Source organism: Xenia sp. Carnegie-2017, unplaced genomic scaffold, assembly GCF_021976095.1.
Source record: "Xenia sp. Carnegie-2017 unplaced genomic scaffold, XeniaSp_v1 HiC_scaffold_20, whole genome shotgun sequence".
NCBI classification, from domain to species: domain Eukaryota; kingdom Metazoa; phylum Cnidaria; class Anthozoa; order Malacalcyonacea; family Xeniidae; genus Xenia; species Xenia sp. Carnegie-2017.
The window spans coordinates 14,433,102-14,460,667 of NW_025813483.1; the positions used below are offsets into that span (position 1 = coordinate 14,433,102).

The window sequence follows — 27,566 nt, forward strand, 5'->3', positions numbered from 1 at the left end:
ATTCATGGCGAGAGAGTCAACAGGAGTACAAGACTGAACTTATTGTGAACGTGTTCTTCTGTGTAAGCTGTTACCTGTGCACGAGTTTCATTGCTGATTTTGATTGTGCTTAGGTATAACATAACAAAGATTTTGGGATAATGGCTTAGAATCTATCTTATTTCAATGGCAGGTAATTTCATGGGGTGCTTTGGCAGCCAAAATAAAAGGAACGACTCGAAGAAACGAAAGATTCGTTATGAAGGAATCGAAGTGGGCGGTAAAGTTCATACATTGGAGTGTTCAACTCCGATGCCAGATGAGCAAGAGGTCAATACCAAGTTTGCTGAACTTGTTGTAAGTATATTAGATATTTTGGTCATTTCATGGATACTTTTTGATAACATTATTTGATGGAAAGTGACAAGTCTTTGATGTTTTTAATTATGCAATTTATTCTTAGCAACATTTTTATCATGGCACGATATTGGAATATTGTATTAAGTCTTCAGTGTCTCCCGGCGTATTTCGTGCATGCGGAATTCACAATATTTTCTTTTCTTTGTTTCGTTTTCAATTGTCGTTAAATTCGTGCTGAGTGAAATTATTAATTTTAAAAACGATAATGTCAAGTTTAAAGTTCGTCATATAAATTTTGTCAAGTGTCAGCACACGACATCGATATTTTAATTATTTTTATTTTTGCCGAGACAAAGCTATGAAAGTATTTGTATCTTGCCAAATTTTATGCTGGAACTGAAAGATCTTTTATGTCATACTGAATATTTTGCGTTAACTAGCGAATCGTCTAGTTAATATTTAAAATCGTATCATATTTGATTATTCAATAGATTAATCTTGAGAGATTGGTTATTTCAAGTTGAAATCTTACAAACTTGTCATCCTCAAGTCAGGAGACAACATGATATGCCATATGTTATAGAATAGTAAAGCATGTCTAGGCAAGACTTTTTGTTGAGGTCAAAAACTTCCTCTGAATATTTTTCTACCTGATTTCACCTGTACTTTATCTTTCAATGACACATGATGTGAATTTCTTGAGTTTTTTCTTACAGAAAATTACCAAAATCATAAATGCAAAGAACATTTTGAAGATGTCTTTCCAATGATGTTTTATATTTAAGAAGTATAGATTAACTGTGTGAAATATATTGTTTTGTATTTCAGCTAATATTCTTCAGTTAAGCTGAAAACTTTCTGATTGAGACTATTTTTGATCATATTTTATGAATTAATTAAATTTTTTTATTGTAGGAAGAGTTAGATTTAACTGGTAGCAACAAACAAGCAATGTTTGATCTTCCTCTTGAAAAGAAATGGCAGCTCTATCAATCAAAAAAGAAGGTTTGTTGTCATGTATGAAACAGTGATAATGATAACAATCAAGTTAAATTGTGGGTTTTTGTAATCACTGAAATCATTTTTATGTTTTATATTGTCACTTTTCTATAAGATGAATACAACATATTGTTATTCAGGCTGGGCAATCATAGTCTCATAATGCCTAAAGTTAAATTTATTTTTATTGTTGATGTATGCTAAGCATTTTAACCCGCCCACATGCTATGCCAACTTTAAATCATTTGCATTTTTAATTTGTTTGGAATGCTATTCTTTTCACAGCAAGTTTAACACAGAAATCATTGCATATTGTAACTAAATGTACAGACCTGGCCACTTCACCAAATGCGTATGACTTTGATTGTGCATTACCGGTACTTTTGTTTGACTTGTGTCTTTCATTTCTTAGGATCAGCCAAGTACCACTGATTATCCAGAATATTACATTGATCGTATGTCAAGTTTGAACTCTGTAAGGAAATCATTGAGTTGTCATTGCTACCCTTTTTTTTTTTTTACTTCTTTCCTTCTTTCCTTATAAGAGATTGAGTAATTTTATTGGGAAAGTATCTCTTATTCAGGATGAGGGCTTAGTTACATACCAAATGTGATATGTCATTGCAATAAGACAGCAAAAGTTAGGTGTGCTTTTTAATCAGTTAGAAAGATTGTAGGTGTAATATAAATTTGCATGATTTTTAAAAAATATATTATTTCGTTTGCTTTGTCATGTGGTTTAACACCCCAAGCAAACTCCAAATCTTGAAATTCCATGACTTTTAACAAATGATACTTTGCTCTGTCTTTAGTTGTATTTCTCTCGAAATGATGAGGAGATAGAAACTAGGACCAAACTGGTGGATGACCTAAAGACTGCATTAAGAACACAACCCATAAGGTGTGTAGCCAACCATGATATGAATTATGTGCCTAAAGTAAATGGTTTGCACCCTTGAGTATTGTTACATCTTTGTAGATGTCGTTCATCCAGGTTAGTAGACTCCTGAGAAGGACTGTTGTTGTTGATGTTCACTGAAATTTTGACCACCTTTGGGTTGTCATCTAAGCTTGTTGAAACACCCAACATCAACAACAACAATAGTCAGCACTCTACTAACCTGAATGATCTAATTCTACAAACATGTAATTATGTGTCTCTTGTAAAATTTATGTATATCAAATGTATTTTTTTATTTTCTAGTTTTGTTAATGATTTTATTGAAAAGGATGGTATGCAATGCCTTCTGGAATATCTTAAAAAAATGGACTATGATTCATGGTAAGATATTTTAAAAAATGGACTGCAATTCATGGTTTGATATTTTAAGAAAATGGACTTTGATTCATAATAAGATATTCTTTTAAGGTTCTTAATAAACCACTGTACACACCTTAGCAACAAACTAAAAAAATCAAAATTTCCTGCTAAACTGAAAAATTTCTTTGTGAAAATTTTTTATGAATGGCTATTGAAAATGAGCATTCCAACACTAGAATTTATTAAAATTCTTGCATCATGTATTTTAGAATGTACAATATTACAATAGAATGTGACTTAATTGTGTTTCGATATATTTGTCTTCCACCAATATGTTTTCTGCAAGTTATTTGTTGAAATATTTCACCAATTTCTGGACTACTTTAAGTCATGGGTGTTTTATTCCTTAGCATTTTATGTCATGTTAACTTTTTTTTTTTACCCCAAAGCATTTTTTATAATATTTCAGTGAAAGCAAGATACATACAGCAGTTATTGGTTGTTTTAAAGCTCTGATGAACAATTCTGTGAGTTTATAAATTTTATTCTCTCTTTTTTTCATCAATTTATATATGGACTACAAAATGTATTTTTATCCCACAAATAAAAATTTTCCTCATACATATATATAATTGCATGGGTTTGTTGCATGTTTAGCATGGTCGAAGTCATGCCATTTCTCATCCTGAATGTATTAACATTATTGCTCAAAGTCTTCGAACTGAAAACATAAAGACAAAAGTTGCTGGTATGTATCTCATAGACATCTTCTTATCATTACTATATATGATATATACAGTTAAAAATATAATAAATACACAGTTCTATGCTAATGAAAAACATGGGGCTTAGACACGATTCAAACTTGCCCCACTGGAATGCTAGTCTTTTGCCCTACAAGCCAAAAGGGATTGGAGATAATTGAAATATCTACAGACTTACAACTGCATCTCTGATAATCTGTCAGAATTAGTTTTTTGATTCTCTTGATTATAGCTGCATCTCCTCACTTTGTTCTTGTTCAATTTTTCTTTTGTTCATTTTTAGTGATCGAAATCTTGGCTGCAATATGCTTGGTTCCTGGTGGTCATAAAAAAGCACTTCAAGCACTTACCCATTATCAACAATATGCAATGGAAAGAACACGTTTTCAGGTCTGTAGTCATTATTTCACGGCAACATGTCTTTCTATCATGTAATTAATATCTGTCAGCCATTTTGGTTTCTTTAGACTGTGATGCATGACCTTGACAGAAGCACTGGAAGTCATAAAGAAGAATTTAATTTGAAAATTGTCATAATGTCTTTTGTGAATGCATCATTACGATATGGAGCTGGCTCTGTGAGTATGAGAGAAATTGAAATAGTACACTTTTTTGTTATGGATTTTAAAATGAAAAATTTGTCAATGTTTGAAGTGGGATAGATTATAGTTGAGTTTGACAAAGATTACTCTGGCTAATGTTAAGTATTTGCTATGATTTCTTGTTGTATGTTGTCTGTATTTTTCCGTACAATTCAGTAGATTAAAATCATTACATCTTAGCATTATAACATGCACAAAGTAATTTATTAATTATATCTGATTATTGCACAGTCTGATTATTATATTGATGAACTATTGTCTTCTGCAACTTTCTTACAAGCTCACAGCCCTTTAACTTATGGTACCACCTTAGTAAAAATTATGAAATTATTAAATATGGCAATTATACTCACATCAAACATTCTTTGCACAGGATCATTTGGAGTTTCGTATTCATTTACGATATGAGTTTCTGATGCTGGGCATTCAGTCGACCATTGAAAAGTTACGAACTATGGCTAACTCAAACCTTGACAGGTGAGTTGCTCAAATCTATCATATTAAAAAATTATTTTCTAACCAAGTTTTATTTCGTGACAATCTATTTAGGCATTTAGATTTTTTTGAAATGATGCGCCAGGAAGATGAGAAAGATTTGGCCAAATTAATGGGGGCTGTAAGTTAGTTTTGAAGTATCTTTACTGTCGTCAAATGCACCACGACTATCAACATGACTTGTTCAGTGAGTTTGTGTGGTAAAATGTTGTAAGTTATTGTTGCAAAAGTGACTAGTTACAACAACATGACTTGTTCAGTGAGTTTGTGTGGTAAAATGTTGTAAGTTATTGTTGCAAAAGTAACTAGTTACAAAAGCATGTTACGTACCTATACAAGTTACGTTAACCGAACTCGTAATATGTTTCTTAAACGTGTAACAATTGCAGTAACTATTTACAGGTAATCATTATATTTCTAATAAACGGTCAACGGTAACTCATTTTTTGAGTTGAATAATTCGACATTTAAATTAAAGCTCGGTTAAGGCATATTGTCTGGGCGAAAGCGAGGTTTTATATTTTATCATACAGACCTTTGTTTTTATCAAGTTGACGATATGATGATGGAAAGTTTCTGTTTTAGCAAACGATCGACTTAAGAAGTTCTTCAAATATGACGGAGATTATCAAACGCAAGATTGGACAAACTGAAGCATTTCCTCATTTTTTGTCTATTCTTCAACATTTTCTTCTTTTTCCAAGTATGTTGTCTATTTCATGTGGATCTTGTCGTAGTGGTGTAGCGTATGTTAAGTTTTGTTAGTTCAAGTGCCCCATTTTTTCTTCGCTTCACCACTGACCCTTTGTTGAATATTTTAACAAGAAAATAGTTGATGATTCATTATATCTATCTGCCTTTGATGGTTTAGTAAGTCAAATGAGCCTTTTTGATTTTTCAAGTTTACCTTTAACACTGTAAACTATATATTTAGACGACAGTAGAGACGCAAGAAAAATTTGGGGTCTGGCGGATAAAGTAATCCAACAGATGACAATTCAACGTGAAGATGGCGAAGATCCAGACGTATCTTTACTTAATATGAATTTGAACGAATTGTTGGAACTGTAAGTAAAGAAAATGGAAAGTGTTTTCTTTTAAATATTCTTGAAATTCCACCGCTAATGTTGTCGTGTTATCATTAAGGCTTGCGGAAGACGAACAGCGCAAGAAAATTGAAGATGAAGAAGGTTTGAGAAATCGAAATGAAGATTTTCATTTTCACGTTATTCTTCGGTGATAATGTGTCGTGTATTTTAGCTTTGGAAGAAATGCGAGATAAGTTAGCTAAACTTGAAAAAAGTCTTGAATCGACGTCACAAGAAAAGGTCTTTTTTTTATTTTTTATTTTTTGTTTTGCGTTGTCTTTGTGTGATTCACATTAAACGTCTTGTTTCTTGTTAAAGGACGAAGTAAATGAAGAAATGGGAAAACAAAAAATTAAATTAGAACGCGAGACTGCGGAGAAGAATGAAGCATTTGAAAGAATACGAGAGCTTGACGGCAAAGTTAACAGTGCTGCCATTCTTGTAAGGCAATTGTGAATGTTTTATGATATCATATTTTTGTTTCATGTGGAGATTTTTTTATTTCCTAGCTTGAAGCTCACAAAAAAGTTATCGAAAAACTTAAAGTGATCGTCGAAAAATCTGGTGGGAAGATTCCTGAAGACTGCAATGTTGAGCATTTTGTGAAGAATAGTACTGGTGCCCCACCGGAAATTCCTAATCTCGAAGCACCTGCTGGTCCGCCTCCCCCTCCTCCATTGGCTGGATTACTTCCTCCCGGTGCACCACCACCTAGCGGAGCACCACCACCACCACCGCCTTTACCAGGAGGGGTGCCACCACCACCTCCACCTTTCGGGGGTGCAATACCAGGTGACATTTTTCTTTGCGTACAATCATTTTGATTATTGTGACGTTCTGAACTGAACATCCATCATTTTCTCTCTCTTGTTTTTCAAGGTCCACCACCTCCCCCTGGACCCCCAGGTGCCCCCGGCCTACCGGGCGCATTTCCGAAAAAAGTGAAGAGAAATGTACCAAAGCCTTCACAACCTTTGAAATCATTTAATTGGTCGAAACTGCCTGATGTAAGTGAAGTGTTATGTTATGTATTGACATCAGTGACAATGTATATTGTATATTGTCATGCATGTCTCTTTATGTACAAAATTTTCTTTTCTAGACCAAAATAAAAGGAACAGTTTGGACGGAAATCGACGACTCGAAGGTACCGATTTTTTGTTTAGTTTCGAATGTTTTTTAAAGCAATACTTTCTTGAAGGTGTTTCATTCGATTTATTTACTTTTTGCTTGATCAGATTCATGAAATCATGGATTTTAACGACTTTGATCGCATGTTCTCAGCATATCAAAAATCTAAGAATGACCAGGTACATTTTGTGTTCGTTTTAACACTTTCTTAAATGGTCTATATCCTTTGTTGAGAGCAATTGTGATTTTTTATTTTAGAAAGACGGTGCTGCAGAAGATCGTTTGGCTTCGCAAACAAAAAGCAAAGAATTGTCTTTAATAGACAGTAGGAAAGCCCAGGTTCGATGATGCTGTCCAATATGTTGAGTTGAGAAGTGGTTGTTGCATTAAAATTTGCATCGAGATCTTGTTTTTGTTTAGAACTGTCAAATTTTGTTATCGAAACTTAAAACTTCTAACGAACAGTTAGCGCAAGCTGTTCTCACCATGGATAAAGATGGTGAATTATCTGTAGAAATGCTTGAGCAGGTTAAATTTCACTTCGACTTCTTACATAGGAATGAAACATTTTTACTAATGAATCTATCTTCATCCTCATTGTTTAGCTCTTGAAGTTCGTACCCACTCCCCAAGAAAAAAATCTGCTCAATGATCATAGTAAGGAGAAAGAACAGTTTGCCAAAGCAGACAGATTTTTATACGAAATGTCCAAGTATGTCGTATATGTGAATTGACTGCTTTAATTTCGTGTACCAAACGTACAAATCTTTTATTTTTGCTTTTAGAATCAACCATTACGAACAACGATTGGGAACTTTGTTTTACGTTAAACGTTTCCCAGAACGAATGGGCGATATAAAACCAAAAGTTAAAGGTAAAAGATCAGAGATTTTCTGGGAAGAAATTCCAATCTCCATACTTACGTAAATACTAGCAAACGCAATTAAGATTTGTTTTTGATGGAGCACACTTTCAAAAAATATTATCTCCAATTATGAAATAAGAGTAAAATAATGTAAAAAATAAATCTGACATGACCGGGTGACATCCTCCAAGTACTTTTTGAAAACTTATCCGAACGATAGCAAGCCCCTGCACACACCCCCTATAAAGTCATTCTAAATCCATTTCTTTAAAAGATGTCGTTTTATTGTTTGAAGTAAATGTCTGTTGTACATGACTACCATACACCTTTATTTCTACAGCTGTGATAGAAGCATCTAAGCAAGTGTTCCGCAGCAGAAAATTCCGTGATTTACTTGAAGTTGTCTTGGCCTTTGGGAATTATATGAATCGTGGAGCGAGAGGAAACGCTACAGGGTTTAAAATTGCCAGTATCAATAAGATCATGGACACTAAATCGAGTTCGAACAGCAAAATTAATCTTTTAGATTACTTGGTCATGCTTTTGGAGCAAAAGGTTTGTGTGGAAGTATATTTATAGATTCACTTTAAAAAATTAATTTTGATGGTCTCTCGTCTTGGGTTCTTGCAGTTTCCGGCCATACTGCAACTTGAGGAAGAAATGGGAGATGTTAGGACAGCTGCTAAAGTCAGGTGAGGATAGGATGGGATCATAAATTATGGATTACCATCATTGATAGGAAAGATCGCTTGCTCCAACGACATTTTTTTCCAGTCTTGTAGAGTTAGAAAAAGACATAAAGAATTTTAGAACAGAACTCAAAACAGTTGAAAAGGTTTGTGATTTGTCCTTAAAAAAAAGGGAAAGGTCTTTAACTTACAACTGCTTCAATTTTTCTTACAGGAGTATGATTATCAGTGTAAAAAGAAGGATAAATTATCTGGTGATACTTTCGTTCAAGAAACTGGAGCTTTTCTCACAGCTGCACGAGCGTCGTTCAAAGAACTTGATGATTCCTGGAAGGAGATGAAAACAAGAGTGAGAATTTTCATTTAGTTTAACCTTCGGCCATGAAAAAGGACACATTAAATATGTTTCTACTTTCAGTACGAGAAATCTGTTGCGGCGTTTGGTGAAGAACCGAAGACCATTACCTCGGAAGGTTTCTTTGGCATTTTTAACGCATTTTTAGTATCTTTTGCCGTAAGTCTCTTTTTGTTGTTTTAGTTCTGTTCAACGCATGCGCAGTAGATATAAAATAACAGTAAATTGACAGAACTGAATCTTCGTTTCAGGAGGCGAAGAATGAGAATGAAAAACGAAAGAAAAAGAAACTAGAGGAAGAAAAAAGAGCGAAAGATCAAGCTCAGGTTAGAAACATTGAAAGTGTCCTTTTATACATTGAAGAGAGAGCTATCATAACGATGTCAGGGTAGACATGGCCGTCAATCCTGCGATAATTGGGAGGGGGGACCATATTGATATATTCTGTTATGCCAGGTTTATTTCTTTTGAAAGTGAAATTGTTTTCAAAAGAAATTAACCAGGCATAGCAGAATATATGAATATGGTCCTCCCCCCCCAATTAAGACAGGATTGACGCCCATGAGGGTAGATGATCTTGTCACGCGTTTTCAAGCTATAATCGCTGGCCATAGGTCTGACATACTGTATTTTGTGGCTTACAACCAACAAGTTGGTTTGATTCAATAATTAGGAATGTTAATGAACAACTTTGAAAACATCACATCTTCATTACATCTCAGTAGACGTTGTGATTTTGCACATGCAGATTTGTGCAGTCCTAAAAAGGGACTGTTAATTTTGGTATTGACTTCCGTTTCAATATCGTTAGTGTCAAACTTCGCTGGTCATTTTGACTCTGAAAGACTGCACTAACTACACTAACTATATCTACAAAAATACATAGCGGTACTCACGGGCTTAAACAATATGTTTCATGATATTTTCATAAAAATATCGATTTTCCTTTTTCCAGCAAAAGGAGCGAGATCGACAAAAGAACGTGGCAAAGAATATAGCGAGTGGCAAAAACTCGAACCGTCAAAAAGATGGCGAATCAAACAGGAGGGAGTTCGATGACTTGATATCTGCATTAAAAACTGGTGACGTATTTGGTGACGACGTCAAGAAATACGGGGGGCGTCGTAAGGCAAAGCCGGGAGAGAAGTCTGCCGTAACTATGGAAAGAGAGAGGAATGTTCAAACGAAATTGTAGGGTTAGGGAAGTGTAGGGTTAAATTCTTATTCATTTTGAAATACCATGTATAGTATTAATTGCACATTACAGCGTAATCTTTAATTAGTAAAATGCTGTGGAGAATAATACAGCATTCACATTTTTACAGATTTTAATTGTAAAAAGGTTGTGTTTGAAATATTCCAATAGATCAATGTTTAAGTTAATCAGATTCGCGAGAGATTTCAAAATCCCTGTGTCAGCAGATTTCACATTTTAGATGTGTGTATTGTTTATGCTCTCGTGAAAAACTATGTCTGTCAATTAAGGTATGCTTGACTAATAGAGCAACTTTTATACCAGGACTAAATATTGTAGAATAAAACGAAGATGTATGCCAGCTATGAACAAACTTCTTCTCAGTGTATTGATATTTTATTCAAATCAAAGGTACAATAACAATGTGTTATTGTCTGTAAATGTGCATGGTTCTATTTATTAATGGTTTACTTAGAAATATTATCCATCCTCAGTAATTATCTAGCTTATTTCTAGTGAAAATAACTGGATTTAAAACGAAAGCATCTGTTCGATCAATTGGTGATTGCCAGTTGCGGGTGAATGGTAGGAGCGGTATGCACTCGCTGATCGGTATGAACTTGTCGCATTTCTAAATCACCTTGTAGAAAAAAATTTTTTGGGTATGAAGCTAGAAAGCACTGAATTTCTGCATGGGAAAAAATTCATTGGCGCTTTCAATATTACTCGAAAACTGACGATAACTTTGGCCACGAACCGATCCACTTTACACCTTTAAACTGCATGCTATCAATGCAGAGTTACAACAACGTCTACCAAAAAAGCAATTTGTCAGTGAATATACCGCACCATATTTAAGCATTTGAAAGGCATGCTGTTTATGTTGAAGTTATCATATTGACCAGTTCTTGTAAAACACCGTCATGACTATTCTAAGTGTTTTCAAAGAACAGATAATTCGCTCCACATGGACAGTATTTAGAGAAGAATATGAATATAATATTTGAACATCAAGAAGCCATGGCCGAGTACAGGGGATAAAGACTACCGTAAAATATGCTGTCAAAAAAGAAGAAATGTAATCGTTTGTGTACTTCACCCATATGTATCCAAATATTCATGGCATTCCTGTGGCAAAATGGTCAACGTTCATTTGACGAATGGCTTTGAAATAAAGTCGAAAATTTACAGTTTCTATCTGCGTCTTGTTTTGAGTGATATATATTGTATTCTCAACACGCATTGTACAGCTGCTGAAACAAATCTGTACCGGATAACCTTGGTGAAATATTGCACAGAGAACAAAATTGTGCAGACATACTTTCTTCGACGTCTCACGAGAGAATAGATCTCATGACTAGAAATCAGGGACGATCTAGGGTAAGTCGAGTAACTCACAGGACTTACGTTCAAATTCCAAACGTTTGTGCAAGAATATTTCTTTGTTTTTGTACTGTAAAATTAAGCGTTTTGGACCGTGGTCCATTACGGATAATAATGGCCGGCAAAAATGCTTCGGAGCTTCTGAGCCTATCAAAGCGCACAATTTTGCCGAAAGTGACGCTTGCCAAATGTCAAATATGTAAAGAATATCCTATTGTTGGTCTTCGCTTCAGATCTCTTAAGTCTTTCAACTATGACCTCTGCCAAAGCTGTTTCTTCTCTGGGAGAACATCACGAGATCATTTAGTCTCACATCCAATGCATCAATATTGTCTTTCGGTAATAGTCTTTGTCATTTGTCTTTTTTTTATGAAGGTTTTTACAACAACTATTAATAAAAGTGTTGTGTTTTTGTTTTCAATTCAGACAACAGGACCAGAGGATGTCAAAGATTTCTTCAAAGTTGTCAAAAATAAAATGAAGCCTCGAAAATACAAGAATAAACCTCCAAAGCATCTTGGATATCTTCCTGTTCAGACAATCATGGAGGGTGCTAATCTCGAGACACCAGCTTCCCCTCCCCCGGGGCATAACCAGGATATATACAATAAACTGGGAATGTACGCCAATCGGTGACTATTGAATTAACCTAAAAGAAAATAATCGATAATTACTACACCAATTTCCAGGTTGGCTGATCTTAAAGCTGCTGCAGAATACAGCACGCCTCAGAAGAAAGGAAAGAGGTTGGTACTTAAATGAAGTATATACATATTGTAATTGTCAGATTCTTACATTGTGCTTTGATTTAACATGTAGTAAAACAAACAATGATATCTATGACGAACATAAACTAATAGCAAAATTTTGTAGAAGGTTTGTCAATTGAACTTATCTTTAGCTAAAACATTAAATTTACTAATGGTTATCTAACACAAGTAACGATGAATTATAAAATATATTTCTAATTATTATTAAATAATATGAAAGCTACTAAATTTGTTTTAATAATTTTTTAAAATCCTACAAAGTAAAATAAATGAAAACGGGGTTAATTAAATGAGAATTCATGTAATGAAACAGTGTGTAAAAGTACTTTCTCATATTTTTTCTTATCGCCTTTAGTTTGGACTCGTCTTCTATTCCCAATGTAAGTCACAACAGTACATATGTAGTTGCTGAAAATTATCATATACAATCACTTATTCAACGAACATTTCTCTTGATTGTCATAGCAACCGCGAAGTCCAGCTCAGATATTGAAAGAGCTGGCTGAAGAAGAGAAAGAGGACTTGGATAAGACTAGTGCTGATCTTGAAGATGAAAATAGGTAATAGTATTGTACCACCAGCCTATATAATGAGATTAGTTTGTGAAAACTTTGCAATGAAATGTAATTATGCTAAAAATTTTAAATTGTTTAGTTTGCTTCTTTTTGTTATAGAACTCTTCTTGAGGAACTTTCCCAGTTGAAGTCATTGACTACAAGTCGTGATGGTCATCAAAAAGATCGTGAAAATGATGTCATTGATGAGATCAAGCTTTTGCAACAACATAAAGCACGTCATGAATCACGTGTGAAAGTGTTAGAAGACCACAACAGACAATTGCAACAGCAATTAGCAAAATTGAAACAACTTTTGGAACAGGTTTCTATCGATAATTGCCATTTTGTACGCATAATACATGTTGTTTCATGCGCAATTGTCATTATTTATTTATCTGTTTAGCCATCGGAAAAATCCACGTCACCTATAACACGTGCGTCCTCCGCTGGATCAATGAAAAGACCTGGTTACAACAATGATGGCGGTGTACAAGATCCTGAGTTGCGTCAGGTGATGGATAAAATCAACACGTCCTTTCCTCATGATCGAGGTATCTTTAACACGTGATAATATTCAATTCGTTTCTCTTGCTTTGTTTCATTTATTATATTGTTATATTCTTTAAGGTTCCTCTGAGGACAGTTCAAAGAAAATGTGATGGGTGATGAAAAACGATGATTATACTGTTTAGTTTTTTAAATGGTGCAATACTTTATTTTACATTGCTACTTGAAAATATTAGTTTCTAATGTTGGTATTGATATAACCTTGATGTAGTAGCTCATACTTTGAAACTTGTAATATTTAGATCGTTTATATTTACAAAATTTATTCTTTAGGAGTATTGTGAATTTTATTCTCTTGGCATGCAGATGTGGTGGATGTTTTCTGCTGAGATTGAAGTACCCATGCGCGTAGGACCTGCGCCCGCGGTAGTGCCGGCGGTTGCTTTAGAAGGGTATATTGAAGGGAAAGGGAGGTCGCTCGGGGACTCACCCTTCTCGTTAAAGTTATTTGTCATGTTAGGGGGCTCAGCAGTGATAATATATATCAGAGATCCCCCTCTTGTTAAAAATTTTGCAAAACACTTCTTTGGTATATAGTCGCTCTTATATAATTTCTCGAGCTCCTTTTATATTTCGTGAAAATGGTATGCATGTATTACTGTGTGAAATTTGATAAATTTGTCAGGCTTATCAAACTTTTGGCTTGACAAAATGCTAGTATAGGAGAAATGTTTCAATTTCTAGTCTTTATTGTCAAACGAATCTTTGCTAATGTTAAAAAAACCTGCTAACGTTTTACCCATAATAGTTATTTAGTTAAGCGCATCGAAGAATATTGACATTTTAGTGTCTGTAAACTGTATTAAAAACATATATTTTACTAACAAAACTTTCTGTCTGACTACTGATAGTATTTTTTATAATAACTCTGCATGTCAAATATTTTTACCACTATACTTTGAAGATCGAGAAATTCTCTTTAACAGAAGTGCAGATAAAGAGTTGCAAGCACTTGCAGCTGATAACAAGTGACGTAGCGATTCAGAGAAAGAAGGACCTCATCTGAAATGAAAAATCTTACACAAGCACACAATGCAATGCCAGCTTCTGAAAACAATAAAATGAGCAGTTTGATGAAGTGTCGAATTTTATTAACGTTTTCATCTTAAAATGATATCTTTTGTTTTTTCTTTGTATTCAGAATCCTCGAATTGTGCCGGAAATACTTAATTTTTTTCAAATTTGTCTAGATTCTTTTCGTTGGAATCTGTTTGTAGTTTACGTGAAAAATGTTATTCGAGGTATGATTATTATAGCACTTTGTTCACTGCTCGTCGTCCGTGACCGGCTGTACACAAAGCTAGGAATTAAAAATATTTTCTAGCAGAAACGTTTGGTTCTCCTGTACCGACGAGAAGCGAAATTGTGCCCGTTTGAATTTGTTATAAACGAAAGTGGCAAAGTTACAAAATATTTATGGACAGCATTGATATATTTTAATAAAGGAGAAGTGAACGAACATGAACGAAGAACAGTCAGGAATGGACGAACTTGCCCTTAAAATAAAGACAAAGTCAGGTGAGTGTCAATCTATTTTCAAGGATATTAAACATCCTATTGACCGTATGAATTTCACAAACGAAACAAATTACGACTTACAGTCAACAAAATGAAATGTGACAAATACCTGTTAAAGTGGGCGTCGTTTTCTTGAAAAACTACAATACATTTTCCTGTTCCTTTTGGACCCTTCTCACTTATATAGACGTATCTTCGGAGCTTTCGAACTCTGAAATTAATACAATTTCCTATTATCTCCCGTCATTCATAAATTATACGAGGCAGTATTTTTCTATCAAAAATTGTATACGATGTAAACGGCGATATTTTTTTTGCAATATTTCAAAATAATTGTATATAATTTATTTAAATACAAATCGTTGCTAAAATATAGAATTATGTGATGAAGAAATATACCGCCAACTGACCTTAAACAATATCTCTACACTTTATAACCGACTATAATCAGAATTATATTTCTCTTTCATTCAGAGTCTACTAAACCAGAGTTTAATGTTTAAAATGTTAATCTAGCTAACCATTTGAATTGTGCAATGCTAACTTTTGGCCATTTATTGATTGCTTTGTGATTAAAACTTTGGTTTTGTTTATGGATCGTTGATTTTAAATATTCGAAGTATTTCTTTGCTTACAGTCGAAGAGCAATTTTAGAGCAATCTGCTTATTTAACTAAGGTTACAAAATTGTAGATCTCGGAAGCTAGCTTAGCTAAAAGTTTTATTGTGTGTCAAACTTTATCGCTAAATATGAAATAGTGAAAACATTATTCATCTCACATCTTTCATATTTCCAAAATCGTCTCACTATCACTTTTTTTCTTGCCGATATTCCTACGCCATACAACATTTCACCCGAAGTCAAAATATCACCAAGAAACGTAGTCTTTAAGATGGGTTTATGATAGAACTTTTTGAAGGTTGTTGATCAGATGATAAGTCGGCAGAAATTATGATATTATGACGCTTTATTTTTCTACAAATTCAATTCTTTCCTAGACATTGTAGATTATTTTAACTGAAGAATACTATGAAAACGGTATGAAATCACAATACATAATCTTTGACAGGTGAAAAAGAGGGAATTCAAAAGAAGACGTTTACAAGATGGTTGAACATACAGTTTAGCAAGGTTTATGATTTGTATTTTTGTTAGTTCAAACTAATATAGTTGCGATAAATGCTTTTGCTCATTCTTAAGTTTCACGTTCTGGTCCTGTTTTCGACAGTTCATAATTTCTAAGTAACTTCATCCTTTAGCCGTACCCGAGCAGGGACGGCACTAAAACATTAATGAGGGGTATTCATGTATTTAGTGCCCAACTGACGTATTTAGAAAACCAAATCACTTTCAAACGAAATCATTCGCCCACAACTGAATATATGACTATACACCCCCCCTCAATTAGTGTTCTAGCGCCGTCCCTGTACCCGAGGCACTTGTTTATTTCAACTCTCCACTCTTTACTTATTTACCCAGACATCATGTGCTTGTTTTAACATTACCTTTATATACTAGCATTGTGTTTGTTTTTTTTGGGGGGGGGACGAAGCACCTTCAAATGTAATTTACATATTGTACTTACTATTTGATTATTCACATTTTAGAGTTATACATATAAAGATCATAGTATAGAACATATTGGAGGATGGCGAATATCCTCAACCCCTTCCCTAGTAGCTAGTTTCTAGACACTAATCTGAATTGTGGTTATTCTAACATCACCGAGACTACCCCAGTTTTTTTTTTGTTGCCTTCTTAAAAATCAAAAATTCTTGACCCTAGCCTCACTCTCCGACCTTTCAATCAACATTCACTGATTTTTTTTATTGACTATATAAACTTTCACTCTTTCAGGCTCGTGCAAACGCTGAAGTGAAGGATATTTTCAAAGATCTTCGAGATGGTACCAAACTCATTCTTCTCCTCGAAATTTTAACTGGAACAAAAGTTGTAAGTAGTAGTTTATGTCATCGTAACAATGAAATACACTTCATTGTTTGTAAGTTGATTGTAAAAATGTGATAATTTTTTTTTGTTTTGTAGAAACGAGAAAAAGGACGATTGAGAGTTCATCATCTTAACAATGTTGGTCATGCATTGAATTTCCTTACTTCTCAAAACGTACGTATGAAAAATCAATGGAAATTACCTCTGGCTATAGTAAATTGCTTATGGCAGTTTAGAATTTACCGCACATTTCTGCTTTGTATATTTTTAGGTTAAACTTGTTAACATTCGTAATGACGACATTGTCAATGGCAATCCTAAACTGACTCTAGCGTTGATATGGTGCATTATTTTACATTATCAGGTAATTATTTTATACTCGTTTGTACACGTATTATCTTATATCTAGTCCACGATCGACAACCAACAATTTTATTTGTCGTTTGTTGCATATTCTTTTTTTTCCTAACATACATACGTTAACTTGAGACATTGTAGAGGTATAAGATTATTTAAAATATATGTCAAAAATACCATTTTCCAATGTGCCCTTCTTTCTCATAAAATGTTTTAATAAACATAAGAATGTAGTCTTCTCATACTTCCAGCTTATATCTTCAGTTTTTAAATCTACCTGAACAAACCGTAAAGGCTTACCGATGGAAATCAATGTCTTTTTCATATGAATGATGGTTATCATACAAGTTAACATTACGATGTGTCATGTGTATCGCTGATTTTACTCAATTTTATTTTAGGTGAGTGATGTTCTACGTGATGTTGTTGGTGATAATGTACAAGATATGTCTCAAGTTGAAAAGACACTTCTTGACTGGTGCAAACAATCAACTAAAGGGTGAAATGTTTTTTTCTATTCATGTATGGCTAGGTCCATACTGTACAACATCAATATTAACATTTCATAGACTCGTCGTTCATTAGCTTCATGGTGATTTTTTATTGTTTAGTTACGAAGGTGTAAACGTAGTTAACTTAACAACAAGTTGGAGAAATGGACTTGCATTTAATGCTCTCATTCATCGTCACAGGTTTTCTACATGTTTTAATGATCCACTAAATATCCCTCGTGATCCTCTCACTCGTTCTCGATTTTTTGTTCAGACCTGATCTGTTTGACTATAAGCCGTTACTAAGAAATAACTCGCGTGGAAATCTTGAGCATGCGTTCAAAGTCGCTCGTACGCATCTTGGCGTACGAATGTTACTGGAACCGGAAGGTTCGTTGATAGAGTTGCATTAGGATTTATTGAGAGAGTTTTAAGGAAAATAGTTGCAAAACTGTATATCACTTCACGTAAAACGAATATATTTGTAGATGTTGACAGAGATCTGCCGGATAAGAAATCAATCATGATGTATTTAACATCATTGTTTGATACACTCACTCACGAAGAGAACCAGGAAAAAATTCAGAGCCTACCTGTCACCAAAAGTACTCAAAATGAAAACGAAGTATGAGGTTTTACACTACATTAATTCCTATTGTCGTGGATTTGAAATGCTTGACGTGGTCTTTCAGGCTTTAACCGGTGAGGAGAAAACGTCATCACCTGGAGAATGGCGGGATTATAACGAAAAATTGAACGACGTTCTCGCATGGCTAGAGAAAGCAGAGAAACAGTTGAACAGTCAAGCAAAGATCTCAGATGATGTCGATGTTGTGAAGGATCAGTTTCATGAACATGAGGTAATTTGGAAATGGTAATTATAGATAGAGATCAAAATGAAGGGACTAACTTGGTATATTTGGGAGATGGAACGCTTACGGTAGAAGATATTTACTGCATAATTGTTTATAAATGTTTCTGTAGAAGTTTATGATTGACTTGACCAACCATCAGTCAAACATTGGCAGCCTGTTGGAGTTAGGAAATGGTTTGATTAGTGAAGCATTAGTTGGAGAGAAGGAAGAACATCAGATTAGAGAGCAAATGATCATGTTGAATGATCGTTGGGAGGCATTGAGGTTGGCTGCTATGGATCGACAAAGCAAGTAAGACATTTTTTAACTCTACAATGTAAGTGTTGTTTTATCTGTTGGTTATTTTCTTTTCTTTATATTCTCTAGGTTACACGAGCAATTGATGGATTTACAGCAGAAACAAATCGATGAGCTTGGGTCATGGCTCACATCTGCTGAAGCTAAAATTGAAGGCAGTGCTCCTGTTGGCTCTGATACTGAAACAGTTGAACGGCAGATTGAAGATCACAAGGTAATTGTGAAATTGAGGCTCATGTGAATTTGGCATTCTTGAAAATGCGCACATTTGTAATATTGTAGCGTTTCCAAGAAGACCTTGAAGCACAACAACAGAAAGTGAATTCATTGACCCATATGGTTGTCGTAGTTGATGACAATGCTAATGATAATGCCACAGCTGAACTTGAGGAACAGTTGGGGATAATGGAGGAGAGATTTTCCAGAGTTTGTACATGGACTGAGGAAAGGTGAAGCTAAAATTGCTTTGAATGATAATAATGGACATGTTGAGATATATTGTTCTCTCTTTGTTTGAAGATGGGAACAATTGCTAGTGTTGCAGACGAGAGAACGAGAAGTTAACGAAATGAACAAGATTGACGCAAGTAACATTGATGATGTTCACAGAACAATAGATCAGCTACAGGTCTGTTTGTTTTTGTTATCGTTGTAGTAGAATGAAGTACTTATGGCATAACTTTTGTTTATTTCAATTAATTGTCGACATTATTTTCAACAAAATGGTGATAGGAAACAGGCTCGGGCTAGTTTAAAGTTAAAGGACTAGTGTCTTGGTGGCCCTAAAAGGGTCCTCGATTGATTTTGTTGTGTTGTTTCTGTAGAGATTAGAAGTGGAAATGACTGAAAAACAGGCGTCTTTCCAAGATTTCAATGATGCTGCTCGAAAAGTTGCCGAAAATGTCCCTGAAGATTCTGCTTTAATCAAACAGATACAAGATCAGATGGAGGATTTCAATGAAAGATGGAAAGCTCTTACATCTCAAGTCACTCAACGTATATCACTGGTATGAAGACAATTGCTGCATGTATATCTTAGTATTGTTTTAAACACGAAAGCAAATGATTAGTTTTGTTTTTTAGTTGAAAGGACTTGACATAAAGCTGATACAATTGAAAAAAGAAATTGATGATAGTGTACAGTGGATGGATGATACTCAGACTTTACTTAATTCACCAATGAGTGAACCAACTAAAGTTTCTTCAAAAGAGCTTGAAGAAAAGGAAGAACTTATTCAGGTTGTCTTATTCATCCTAAGAGTGGTCCGATGAGTGACCGTGAATAAAATGATATGATCTTTCTACGAAACAACCCTTAAAGAAGTATAGTCGTTGTGCTTAAATCCCATCTTTTCCCCTTTGCTTCATATAATGATGGACATAGACTTATTTACAGTTTGTTGATGTTTTAAAAATCTTTTTTTCCATGTAGTCATTAGACAACGCAGTTAAGAAACGTAAGACAAGCATTAATGATGAAATGAACAAAGCCGAGAAGATAATTGCTGAAACAAAGAGTGTTTCTTATCGCGCTACGACTGTGGAACAATTGTTGGCAGACTTTACTTCTCGTTGGGAGAAATTGTGTAGTTTACTAGACAAAAGAAAGAAATGGTCTTTCAGTTCTATCATTGAGGTTATTGCAACTCTCGAGGAGAGAATTATTGAAGCTGAACAGGAACTTGATCGTATGGAACAAATTCCTGACGATGAGATGAGGATACAAGAACAGAAAAAAATAATTGAGGTTAGGCTTGTTAAAATCTGTGTGAAAATCTCTACTTTTTTGTTAATTTGTTATGCACCCCAGTAATGTCTGTGCTCTTATTTAATTCTTTACATGGCGAATTTTTTGAAAAATGTGTCCATATTTTGTGTGGTGATTGTTGCCCATCGGCTACCCTGCCAAGTACAGGGTTTGTGTATTTAAAACGATTTTCATGAAAAAATTGCCATATTCTTTCTTCAGCCTTTGGAGCAAGCAATTGCTGACAACGAACCCACCGTAGCAGCTGTAAACAGGACAGGGAATGAGATTATTAAACACTCCAGTGTAGATGAAGCAGAAATCCTTCGTAATAAACTTGACGATCTCAATAGACGCTGGAAGATTATTTGTACAGAAGTTTCAGATAAACAGTATAGGTATGAATAGCATTTAAAACGTAAATGATGTTTTTTCATTGGCTTATGAAGTACTAAGTGATGTTTTTTTGTCGTTGGAAAATCAATGTCAATAAAAATACAAAAAAATTCTGTTTAGCATGAATGAAGAAGATTTGGAGTATGAGGAGTTAGCTAATGAATCACAAGATCCAACTCAATGGATGACTCAAGTGGAAGTATCGCTGGCTCAACCTGATCCATCTCTCGCTGATCTTGATGGACTGCAGCATCAACTTGCTCATGTCAAAGATATTGAATCTGAAATGGTTGAAAAGGAAGATGCAGTTGATGGTATACCCAAAACAAGACAACGTCTACAGACAAAACCAATCTTATCCAAACCGTCAAAAGAAGACGTCATGAATCCTGTAGAAGCAGTTGAGACCCAATGGCAGAGTATTGTTGTTGAGAAAAATACTGTTTCGTTTGCAACGCCAGATATACTTGTCTCGCACTTTGATGAAGGTAAGCAAATATGTTTTTTCATATTTTTAGGTTCCTCTTACTGTCTGTTGTATTTTTGATTTCTTTTTATATCCCTCTCATTACTGTTTCGACTTTTAACTGTATTTTTTACCATTTATTACAGATAAGACTCCATGGCCTAAGTTTGACAAAGCTGTTTCAGAGCTTCATGACTGGCTCTCTATTGTTGAAGAAGTCATTAAAAGTCAACGCATCATGCTTGGTAACGTTGATGAAATGGAACGATTAACGAACAAACAGAAACAGGTTAGTTTGCTGGGTAAGAATAAATGAATCATGAATGATTTGAAAGATGCATTTAGGATTTTTATTTAATCAACGATCTGTTTGTGTTGTTACAGTCTGTGGAGGGAGAACTTCGTGGTAAACATTATCTTCTGAATGATATTTCTGAAATGAGTCTTAAACTCGAGGAAGAGACAGACGATGAGTCCCATAAGAACATATTGCATCAACAGGTGCAGTCTCTCAAGGATCACTGGCACAGGGTCCAACAGCAGTCTAATGAATGGTTAACACGGATAAATCTGATGTGGAATTTGTGGAGACAATATGAAAAGATCAAAACGGATCTGGAAGCATGGCTTACCAGGGCAGAAGAAAAAATGGTAGAAGTTTGGAAGGCGTCTGGAAATACTGTCGCGGAACTGGAAGAACTACTGACAAATCATAAGGTATGCTATTGGATTTTATTTATATCACTGGAGAACTTAATATTATAGAATGATTTGCCATTGTGTTATTTTATTGGCTAAATATAAGGACTTTTTATTTGCTGCAGAATTTTGTAGATGAAGTCGAAAGTTGGCAACCGCTTGTAGATAGGTTGAATGATGTTGGCAACGAATTAATACGAGAATTCCCTGAACATAATCCGAGTGACATTCGGTTAACTTCACATCGTGATACACAACGTTACAACAAACTGGCTTCAAAGTAAGATAAATATTTACTGAATGAATTAGGACCGTTTTAGGACTAATATTTTTAACATCCGTACTTAATACTGTCTTTCCCTAGAAATGTGTGTCTATTTACTATATATATGTACATGTATCATTCAATAGTTGTGCAGAGCATACAGACAAGATGAACCGTCTTGTTCAATTTGATGAGAGCATGACAGAAGCACTCACTTGGCTCACTTCAACAGAATCAAAAATTGCTGAATTGGATAGTGCGGCCGATGCAGCTGAAGAACACACCGATCGCTCATCTTTGAAAGAAGAACTAAAAGTTCGTAATTTGTGTTCATTTATTGTTGTTGATTGCTTATCCTCAAACATTGACAACGGTGTTGGAATACACAATACTTGTGTGGACTTTCGCACATTTTTATTTCAATAAGATCGAGAACATTTCGCAGTTTGGTAGGTTGCGTAACTTGTTATGTTTAGTTGACATTTGAAGTTTGTCGTTGTAGGTTGTAGAAGTGGATATTAACAACCACCACGAAATTTTTGCTTCTCTAAACGAGACAGGTCAGACAGTAATGTGTGATCTTGAATCAGGAGAGGTTCTTGCTGGTCTTCAATCCAAACTTGATGATATAAATGATCGATGGAATAGTCTCAATGCAAGGTTAATTGATGTTGGACACAAACTCAATGGAGGTAAACTGTAAGTAAAGAAAATGGAAAGTGTTTTCTTTTAAATATTCTTGAAATTCCACCGCTAATGTCGACGTGTTATCATTAAGGCTTGCGGAAGACGAACAGCGCAAGAAAATTGAAGACGAAGAAGGTTTGAGAAATCGAAATGAAGATTTTCATTTTCACGTTATTCTTCGGTGATAATGTGTCGTGTATTTTAGCTTTGGAAGAAATGCGAGATAAGTTAGCTAAACTTGAAAAAAGTCTTGAATCGACGTCACAAGAAAAGGTCTTTTTTTAATTTTTTATTTTTGTTTTGCGTTGTCTTTGTGTGATTCCCATTGAACGTCTTGTTTTTTGTTAAAGGACGAAGTAAATGAAGAGATGGGAAAACAAAAAATTAAATTAGAACGCGAGACTGCGGAGAAGAATGAAGCATTTGAAAGAATACGGGAGCTTGACGGCAAAGTTAACAGTGCTGCCATTCTTGTAAGGCAATTGTGAATGTTTTATGATATCATATTCTCGTTTCATGTGGAGATTTTTTTATTTCCTAGCTTGAAGCTCACAAAAAAGTTATCGAAAAACTTAAAGTGATCGTCGAAAAATCTGGTGGGAAGATTCCTGAAGACTGCAATGTTGAGCATTTTGTCAAGAATAGTACTGGTGCCCCACCGGAAATTCCTAATCTTGAAGCACCTGCTGGTCCGCCTCCCCCTCCTCCATTGGCTGGATTACTTCCTCCCGGTGCACCACCACCTCCTAGCGGAGCACCACCTCCACCACCGCCCTTACCAGGAGGGGTGCCACCACCACCTCAACCTTTCGGGGGTGCAATACCAGGTGACATTTTTATTTGCGTAGAATCATTTTGATTATTGTGATGTTCTGAACTGAACATCCATCATTTCCTCTCTCTTGTTTTTCAAGGTCCACCGCCTCCCCCTGGACCCCCAGGTGCCCCTGGCCTACCAGGTGCATTACAGAAAAAAGTGAAGAGAAATGTACCAAAGCCTTCCCTACCTTTGAAATCATTTAATTGGTCGAAACTGCCTGATGTAAGTGAAGTGTTATGTTATGTATTGACAAGCTATGTCATTCAGTGACAATGTATATTGTCATGCATGTCTCTTTATGTACAAAATTTTCTTTTCTAGACCAAAATAAAAGGAACAGTTTGGACGGAAATCGACGACTCGAAGGTATCGATTTTTTGTTTAGTTTCGAATGTTTTTTAAAGAAGTACTTTCTTGAAGGTGTTTCATTCGATTTATTTACTTTTTGCTTGATCAGATTCATGAAATCATGGATTTTAACGACTTTGATCGCATGTTCTCAGCATGTCAAAAATCTAAGAATGACCAGGTACATTTTGTGTTCGTTTTAACACTTTCTTAAATGGTCTATATCCTTTGTTGGGAGTAATTGTGATTGTTTATTTTAGAAAGACGGTGGTGCAGAAGATCGTTTGGCTTCGCAAACAAAAAGCAAAGAATTGTCTTTAATAGACAGTAGGAAAGCCCAGGTTCGATGGTGCTGTCCAATATGTTGAGTTGAGAAGTGGTTGTTGCATTAAAATTTGCATCGAGATCTTGTTTTTGTTTAGAACTGTCAAATTTTGTTATCAAAACTAAAAACTTCTAACGAACAGTTAGCGCGAGCTGTTCTCACCATGGATAAAGATGGTGAATTATCTGTAGAAATGCTCGAACAGGTTAAATTTCACTTCGACTTCTTACATAGGAATGAAACGTTTTTACTAATGAATCTATCTTCATCCTCTTTGTTTAGCTCTTGAAGTTTGTACCCACTCCCGAAGAAAAAAATCTGCTTAATGATCATAGTAAGGAGAAAGAACAGTTTGCCAAAGCAGACAGATTTTTATAAGAAATGTCCAAGTATGTCGTATATGTGAAGTGACTGCTTTCATTTCGTGTATCAAACGTACAAATGTTTTTTTGCTTTTAGAATCAACCATTACGAACAACGATTGGGAACTTTGTTTTACGTTAAACGTTTCCCAGAACGAATGGGCGATATAAAACCAAAAGTTAAAGGTAAAAACTCAGAAATTTTCTGGGAGGAATTCCCATCTCCATACTTACGTAAATATTAGCAAACGCAATTAAGATTTGTTTTTGATGGAGCACACTTTCAAAAAAAATTATCTCCAATTATGAAATAAGATCAAAGTAATTTAAAAAATAAATCTGACATGACCGGGTGACATCCTCCAAGTACCTTTTGAAAACTTATCCGAACGATAGCAAGCCCGTGCACACACCCCTTATAAAGTCATTCTGAATCCATTTCTTTAAAAGATGTCATTTTATTGTTTGAAGTAAATGTCTGTTGTACATGACTACCATACACCTTTATTTCTACAGCTGTGATAGAAGCATCTAAGCAAGTGTTCCGCAGCAGAAAATTCCGTGATTTACTTGAAGTTGTCTTGGCCTTTGGGAATTATATGAATCGTGGAGCGAGAGGAAACGCTACAGGGTTTAAAATTGCCAGTATCAATAAGATCATGGACACAAAATCGAGTTCGAACAGCAAAATTAATCTTTTAGATTACTTAGTCATGCTTTTGGAGCAAAAGGTGGTTTGTGTGCAAGTATTTATAGATTCACTTTAAAAAATTAATTTTGATGGTCTCGTCTTGGGTTCTTGCAGTTTCCGGCCATACTGCAACTTGAGGAAGAAATTGGAGATGTTAGGACAGCTGCTAAAGTCAGGTGAGGATAGAATGGGATCATAAATTATGGATTACCATCATTGATAGGAAAGATCGCTTGCTCCAACGACATTTTTTTCCAGTCTTGTAGAGTTAGAAAAAGACGTAAAGAATTTTAAAACAGAACTCAAAACAGTTGAAAAGGTTTGTGATTTGTCCTTAAAAAAAGGGAAAGGTCTATAACTTACAACTGCTTCTGTTTTTCTTACAGGAGTATGATTATCAGTGTAAAAAGAAGGGTAAATTATCTGGTGATACTTTCGTTCAAGAAACTGGAGCTTTTCTCACAGCTGCACGAGCGTCGTTCAATGAACTTGATGATTCCTGGAAGGAGATGAAAACAAGAGTGAGAATTTTCATTTAGTTTAACCTTCGGCCATGAAAAAGGACACATTAAATATGTTTCTACTTTCAGTACGAGAAATCTGTTGCGGCGTTTGGTGAAGAACCGAAGACCATTACCTCGGAAGGTTTCTTTGGCATTTTTAACACATTTTTAGTATCTTTTGAAGTAAGTCTCTTTTTGTTGTTTTAGTTCTGTTCAACGCACGCGCAGTAGATATAAAATAACAGTAAATTGACAGAACTGAATCTTCGTTTCAGGAGGCGAAGAATGAGAATGAAAAACGAAAGAAAAAGAAACTAGAGGAAGAAAAAAGAGCGAAAGATCAAGCTCAGGTTTGAAACAATGAAAGTGTCCTTTTATACATTGAAGAGGGAGCTATCATAACGATGTCAGGGTAGACATGGGCGTCAATCCTGCGATAATTGGGAGGGGGGACCATATTGATATATTCTGTTATGCCAGGCTTATTTCTTTTGAAAGTGAAATTGTTTTCAAAAGAAATTAACCAGGCATAGCAGAATATATGAATATGGTCCTCCCCAATTAAGACAGGACTGACGCCCATGAGGGTAAATGATTTTGTCACGCGTTTTCAAGCTATAATCGCTGGCCATAGGTCTGACATACTGTATTTTGTGGCTTACAACCAACGAGTTGGTTTGATTCAATAATTAGGAATGTTAATGAACAACTTTGAAATTATCGCATCTTCATTACATGTCAGTAGACGTTGTGATTTTGTACATGCAGATTTGTGCAGTCCTAAAAAGGGACTGTTAATTTTGGTATTGACTTCCGTTTCAATATCGTTAGTGTTAAACATCGCTGGTCATTTTGACTCTGAAAGACTGCACTAACTACACTCACTATATCTACAAATACATAGCGGTACTCACGGGCTTTAATAATATGTTTCATGATATCTTCATAAAAATATCGATTTTTCTTTTTTTAGCAAAAGGAGCGAGATTGTCAAAAGAGCGTGGAAAAAACTCGAACCGTCAAAAAGATGGCGAATCAAACAGGAGGGAGTTCGATGACTTGATATCTGCATTAAAAACTGGTGACGTATTTGGTGACGACGTCAAGAAATACGAGGGGGCGTCGTAAGGCAACGCCGGGAGAGAAGTCTGCCGTAACTATGGAAAGAGAGAGGAATGTTCAAACGAAATTGTAGGGTTAGGGAAGTGTAGGGTTAAATTCTTATTTTGAAATACCATGTATAGTATTAATTGCACATTACAGCGTAATCTTTAATTAGTAAAATGCTGTGGAGAATAATACAGCATTCACATTTTTACAGATTTTAATTGTAAAAAGGTTGTGTTTGAAATATTCCAATAGATCAATGTTTAAGTTAATCAGATTCGCGAGAGATTTCAAAATCCCTGTGTCAGCAGATTTCACATTTTAGATGTGTGTATTGTTTATGCTCTCGTGAAAAACTATGTCTGTCAATTAAGGTATGCTTGACTAATAGAGCAACTTTTATACCAGGACTAAATATTGTAGAATAAAACGAAGATGTATGCCAGCTATGAACAAACTTCTTCTCATTGTATTGATATTTTATTCAAATCAAAGGTACAATAACAATGTGTTATTGTCTGTAAATGTGCATGGTTCTATTTATTAATGGTTTACTTAGAAATATTATCCATCCTCAGTAATTATCTAGCTTATTTCTAGTG

The 27,566-nt window shown here is 34.9% G+C and overlaps 3 protein-coding genes across 7 annotated transcripts; all 3 read left to right on the forward strand.

The window, feature by feature from the left end:
• Positions 1-27,489, forward strand: LOC124443318 (disheveled-associated activator of morphogenesis 1-like). 3 transcript variants are annotated; one of them, XM_046993820.1, is made up of 32 exons: positions 1-62; positions 173-336; positions 1,255-1,344; positions 1,751-1,813; positions 2,151-2,239; positions 2,543-2,620; positions 3,069-3,126; positions 3,257-3,347; positions 3,647-3,753; positions 3,831-3,941; positions 4,339-4,442; positions 4,515-4,581; positions 5,046-5,163; positions 5,395-5,527; positions 5,607-5,650; positions 5,721-5,788; positions 5,867-5,989; positions 6,058-6,340; positions 6,428-6,555; positions 6,651-6,695; positions 6,787-6,858; positions 6,938-7,018; positions 7,100-7,207; positions 7,285-7,391; positions 7,465-7,553; positions 7,885-8,099; positions 8,175-8,236; positions 8,319-8,379; positions 8,448-8,582; positions 8,652-8,747; positions 8,840-8,914; positions 9,544-10,224. In XM_046993820.1, exons 2-32 carry the CDS (start codon positions 181-183, stop codon positions 9,781-9,783), a joined length of 3,297 nt encoding a protein of 1,098 aa, XP_046849776.1. In that variant the 5' UTR covers positions 1-62; positions 173-180; the 3' UTR covers positions 9,784-10,224. The 3 variants fall into 3 exon arrangements, with proteins under 3 accessions (XP_046849776.1, XP_046849777.1, XP_046849775.1); XM_046993821.1 differs by adding an exon at positions 26,885-27,489 and having other exon boundaries at positions 21-336; positions 9,544-9,616; XM_046993819.1 differs by having other exon boundaries at positions 21-336.
• Positions 11,070-13,332, forward strand: LOC124443319 (dystrophin-like). 3 transcript variants are annotated; one of them, XM_046993823.1, is made up of 10 exons: positions 11,070-11,163; positions 11,400-11,505; positions 11,593-11,786; positions 11,856-11,912; positions 11,986-12,042; positions 12,292-12,316; positions 12,402-12,496; positions 12,611-12,815; positions 12,897-13,044; positions 13,121-13,332. In XM_046993823.1, exons 2-10 carry the CDS (start codon positions 11,485-11,487, stop codon positions 13,150-13,152), a joined length of 834 nt encoding a protein of 277 aa, XP_046849779.1. In that variant the 5' UTR covers positions 11,070-11,163; positions 11,400-11,484; the 3' UTR covers positions 13,153-13,332. The 3 variants fall into 3 exon arrangements, with proteins under 3 accessions (XP_046849779.1, XP_046849778.1, XP_046849780.1); XM_046993822.1 differs by lacking the exon at positions 11,400-11,505 and having other exon boundaries at positions 11,122-11,163; XM_046993824.1 differs by lacking the exons at positions 11,400-11,505; positions 11,986-12,042 and having other exon boundaries at positions 11,122-11,163.
• Positions 13,657-25,645, forward strand: LOC124443317 (utrophin-like). The gene is made up of 37 exons (XM_046993818.1): positions 13,657-14,578; positions 15,648-15,709; positions 16,436-16,531; positions 16,625-16,702; positions 16,800-16,892; positions 17,287-17,384; positions 17,497-17,577; positions 17,651-17,766; positions 17,865-18,001; positions 18,069-18,236; positions 18,361-18,542; positions 18,618-18,762; positions 18,831-18,997; positions 19,068-19,176; positions 19,373-19,555; positions 19,632-19,787; positions 19,981-20,295; positions 20,518-20,693; positions 20,812-21,179; positions 21,304-21,446; positions 21,542-21,874; positions 21,982-22,136; positions 22,268-22,436; positions 22,624-22,820; positions 22,900-22,943; positions 23,014-23,081; positions 23,159-23,281; positions 23,350-23,635; positions 23,723-23,850; positions 23,950-23,994; positions 24,086-24,157; positions 24,237-24,317; positions 24,399-24,506; positions 24,584-24,690; positions 24,761-24,849; positions 25,180-25,530; positions 25,613-25,645. Exons 1-34 carry the CDS (start codon positions 14,521-14,523, stop codon positions 24,677-24,679), a joined length of 4,836 nt encoding a protein of 1,611 aa, XP_046849774.1. The 5' UTR covers positions 13,657-14,520; the 3' UTR covers positions 24,680-24,690; positions 24,761-24,849; positions 25,180-25,530; positions 25,613-25,645.
• Positions 27,490-27,566: the final 77 nt, after the last annotated feature.

Excerpts from the sequence above, each read along its gene's own strand:
- LOC124443318 (XM_046993819.1), top strand. The coding sequence starts at position 166 with ATGGCAGGTAATTTCATGGGGTGCTTTGGCAGCCAAAATAAAAGGAAC. Across the intron at positions 1,345-1,750 it reads TCTATCAATCAAAAAAGAAG|GATCAGCCAAGTACCACTGA; the intron begins GTTTGTTGTCAT and ends TTCATTTCTTAG. Across the intron at positions 6,696-6,786 it reads CGGAAATCGACGACTCGAAG|ATTCATGAAATCATGGATTT; the intron begins GTACCGATTTTT and ends TTGCTTGATCAG.
- LOC124443319 (XM_046993822.1), top strand. The coding sequence starts at position 11,137 with ATGACTAGAAATCAGGGACGATCTAGG. Across the intron at positions 11,787-11,855 it reads ATATACAATAAACTGGGAAT|GTTGGCTGATCTTAAAGCTG; the intron begins GTACGCCAATCG and ends ACCAATTTCCAG. Across the intron at positions 11,913-11,985 it reads CCTCAGAAGAAAGGAAAGAG|TAAAACAAACAATGATATCT; the intron begins GTTGGTACTTAA and ends TTTAACATGTAG.
- LOC124443317 (XM_046993818.1), top strand. The coding sequence starts at position 14,521 with ATGAACGAAGAACAGTCAGGAATGGACGAACTTGCCCTTAAAATAAAG. Across the intron at positions 18,543-18,617 it reads GCTATGGATCGACAAAGCAA|GTTACACGAGCAATTGATGG; the intron begins GTAAGACATTTT and ends TATATTCTCTAG. Across the intron at positions 23,851-23,949 it reads ATTGGTCGAAACTGCCTGAT|ACCAAAATAAAAGGAACAGT; the intron begins GTAAGTGAAGTG and ends TTTCTTTTCTAG.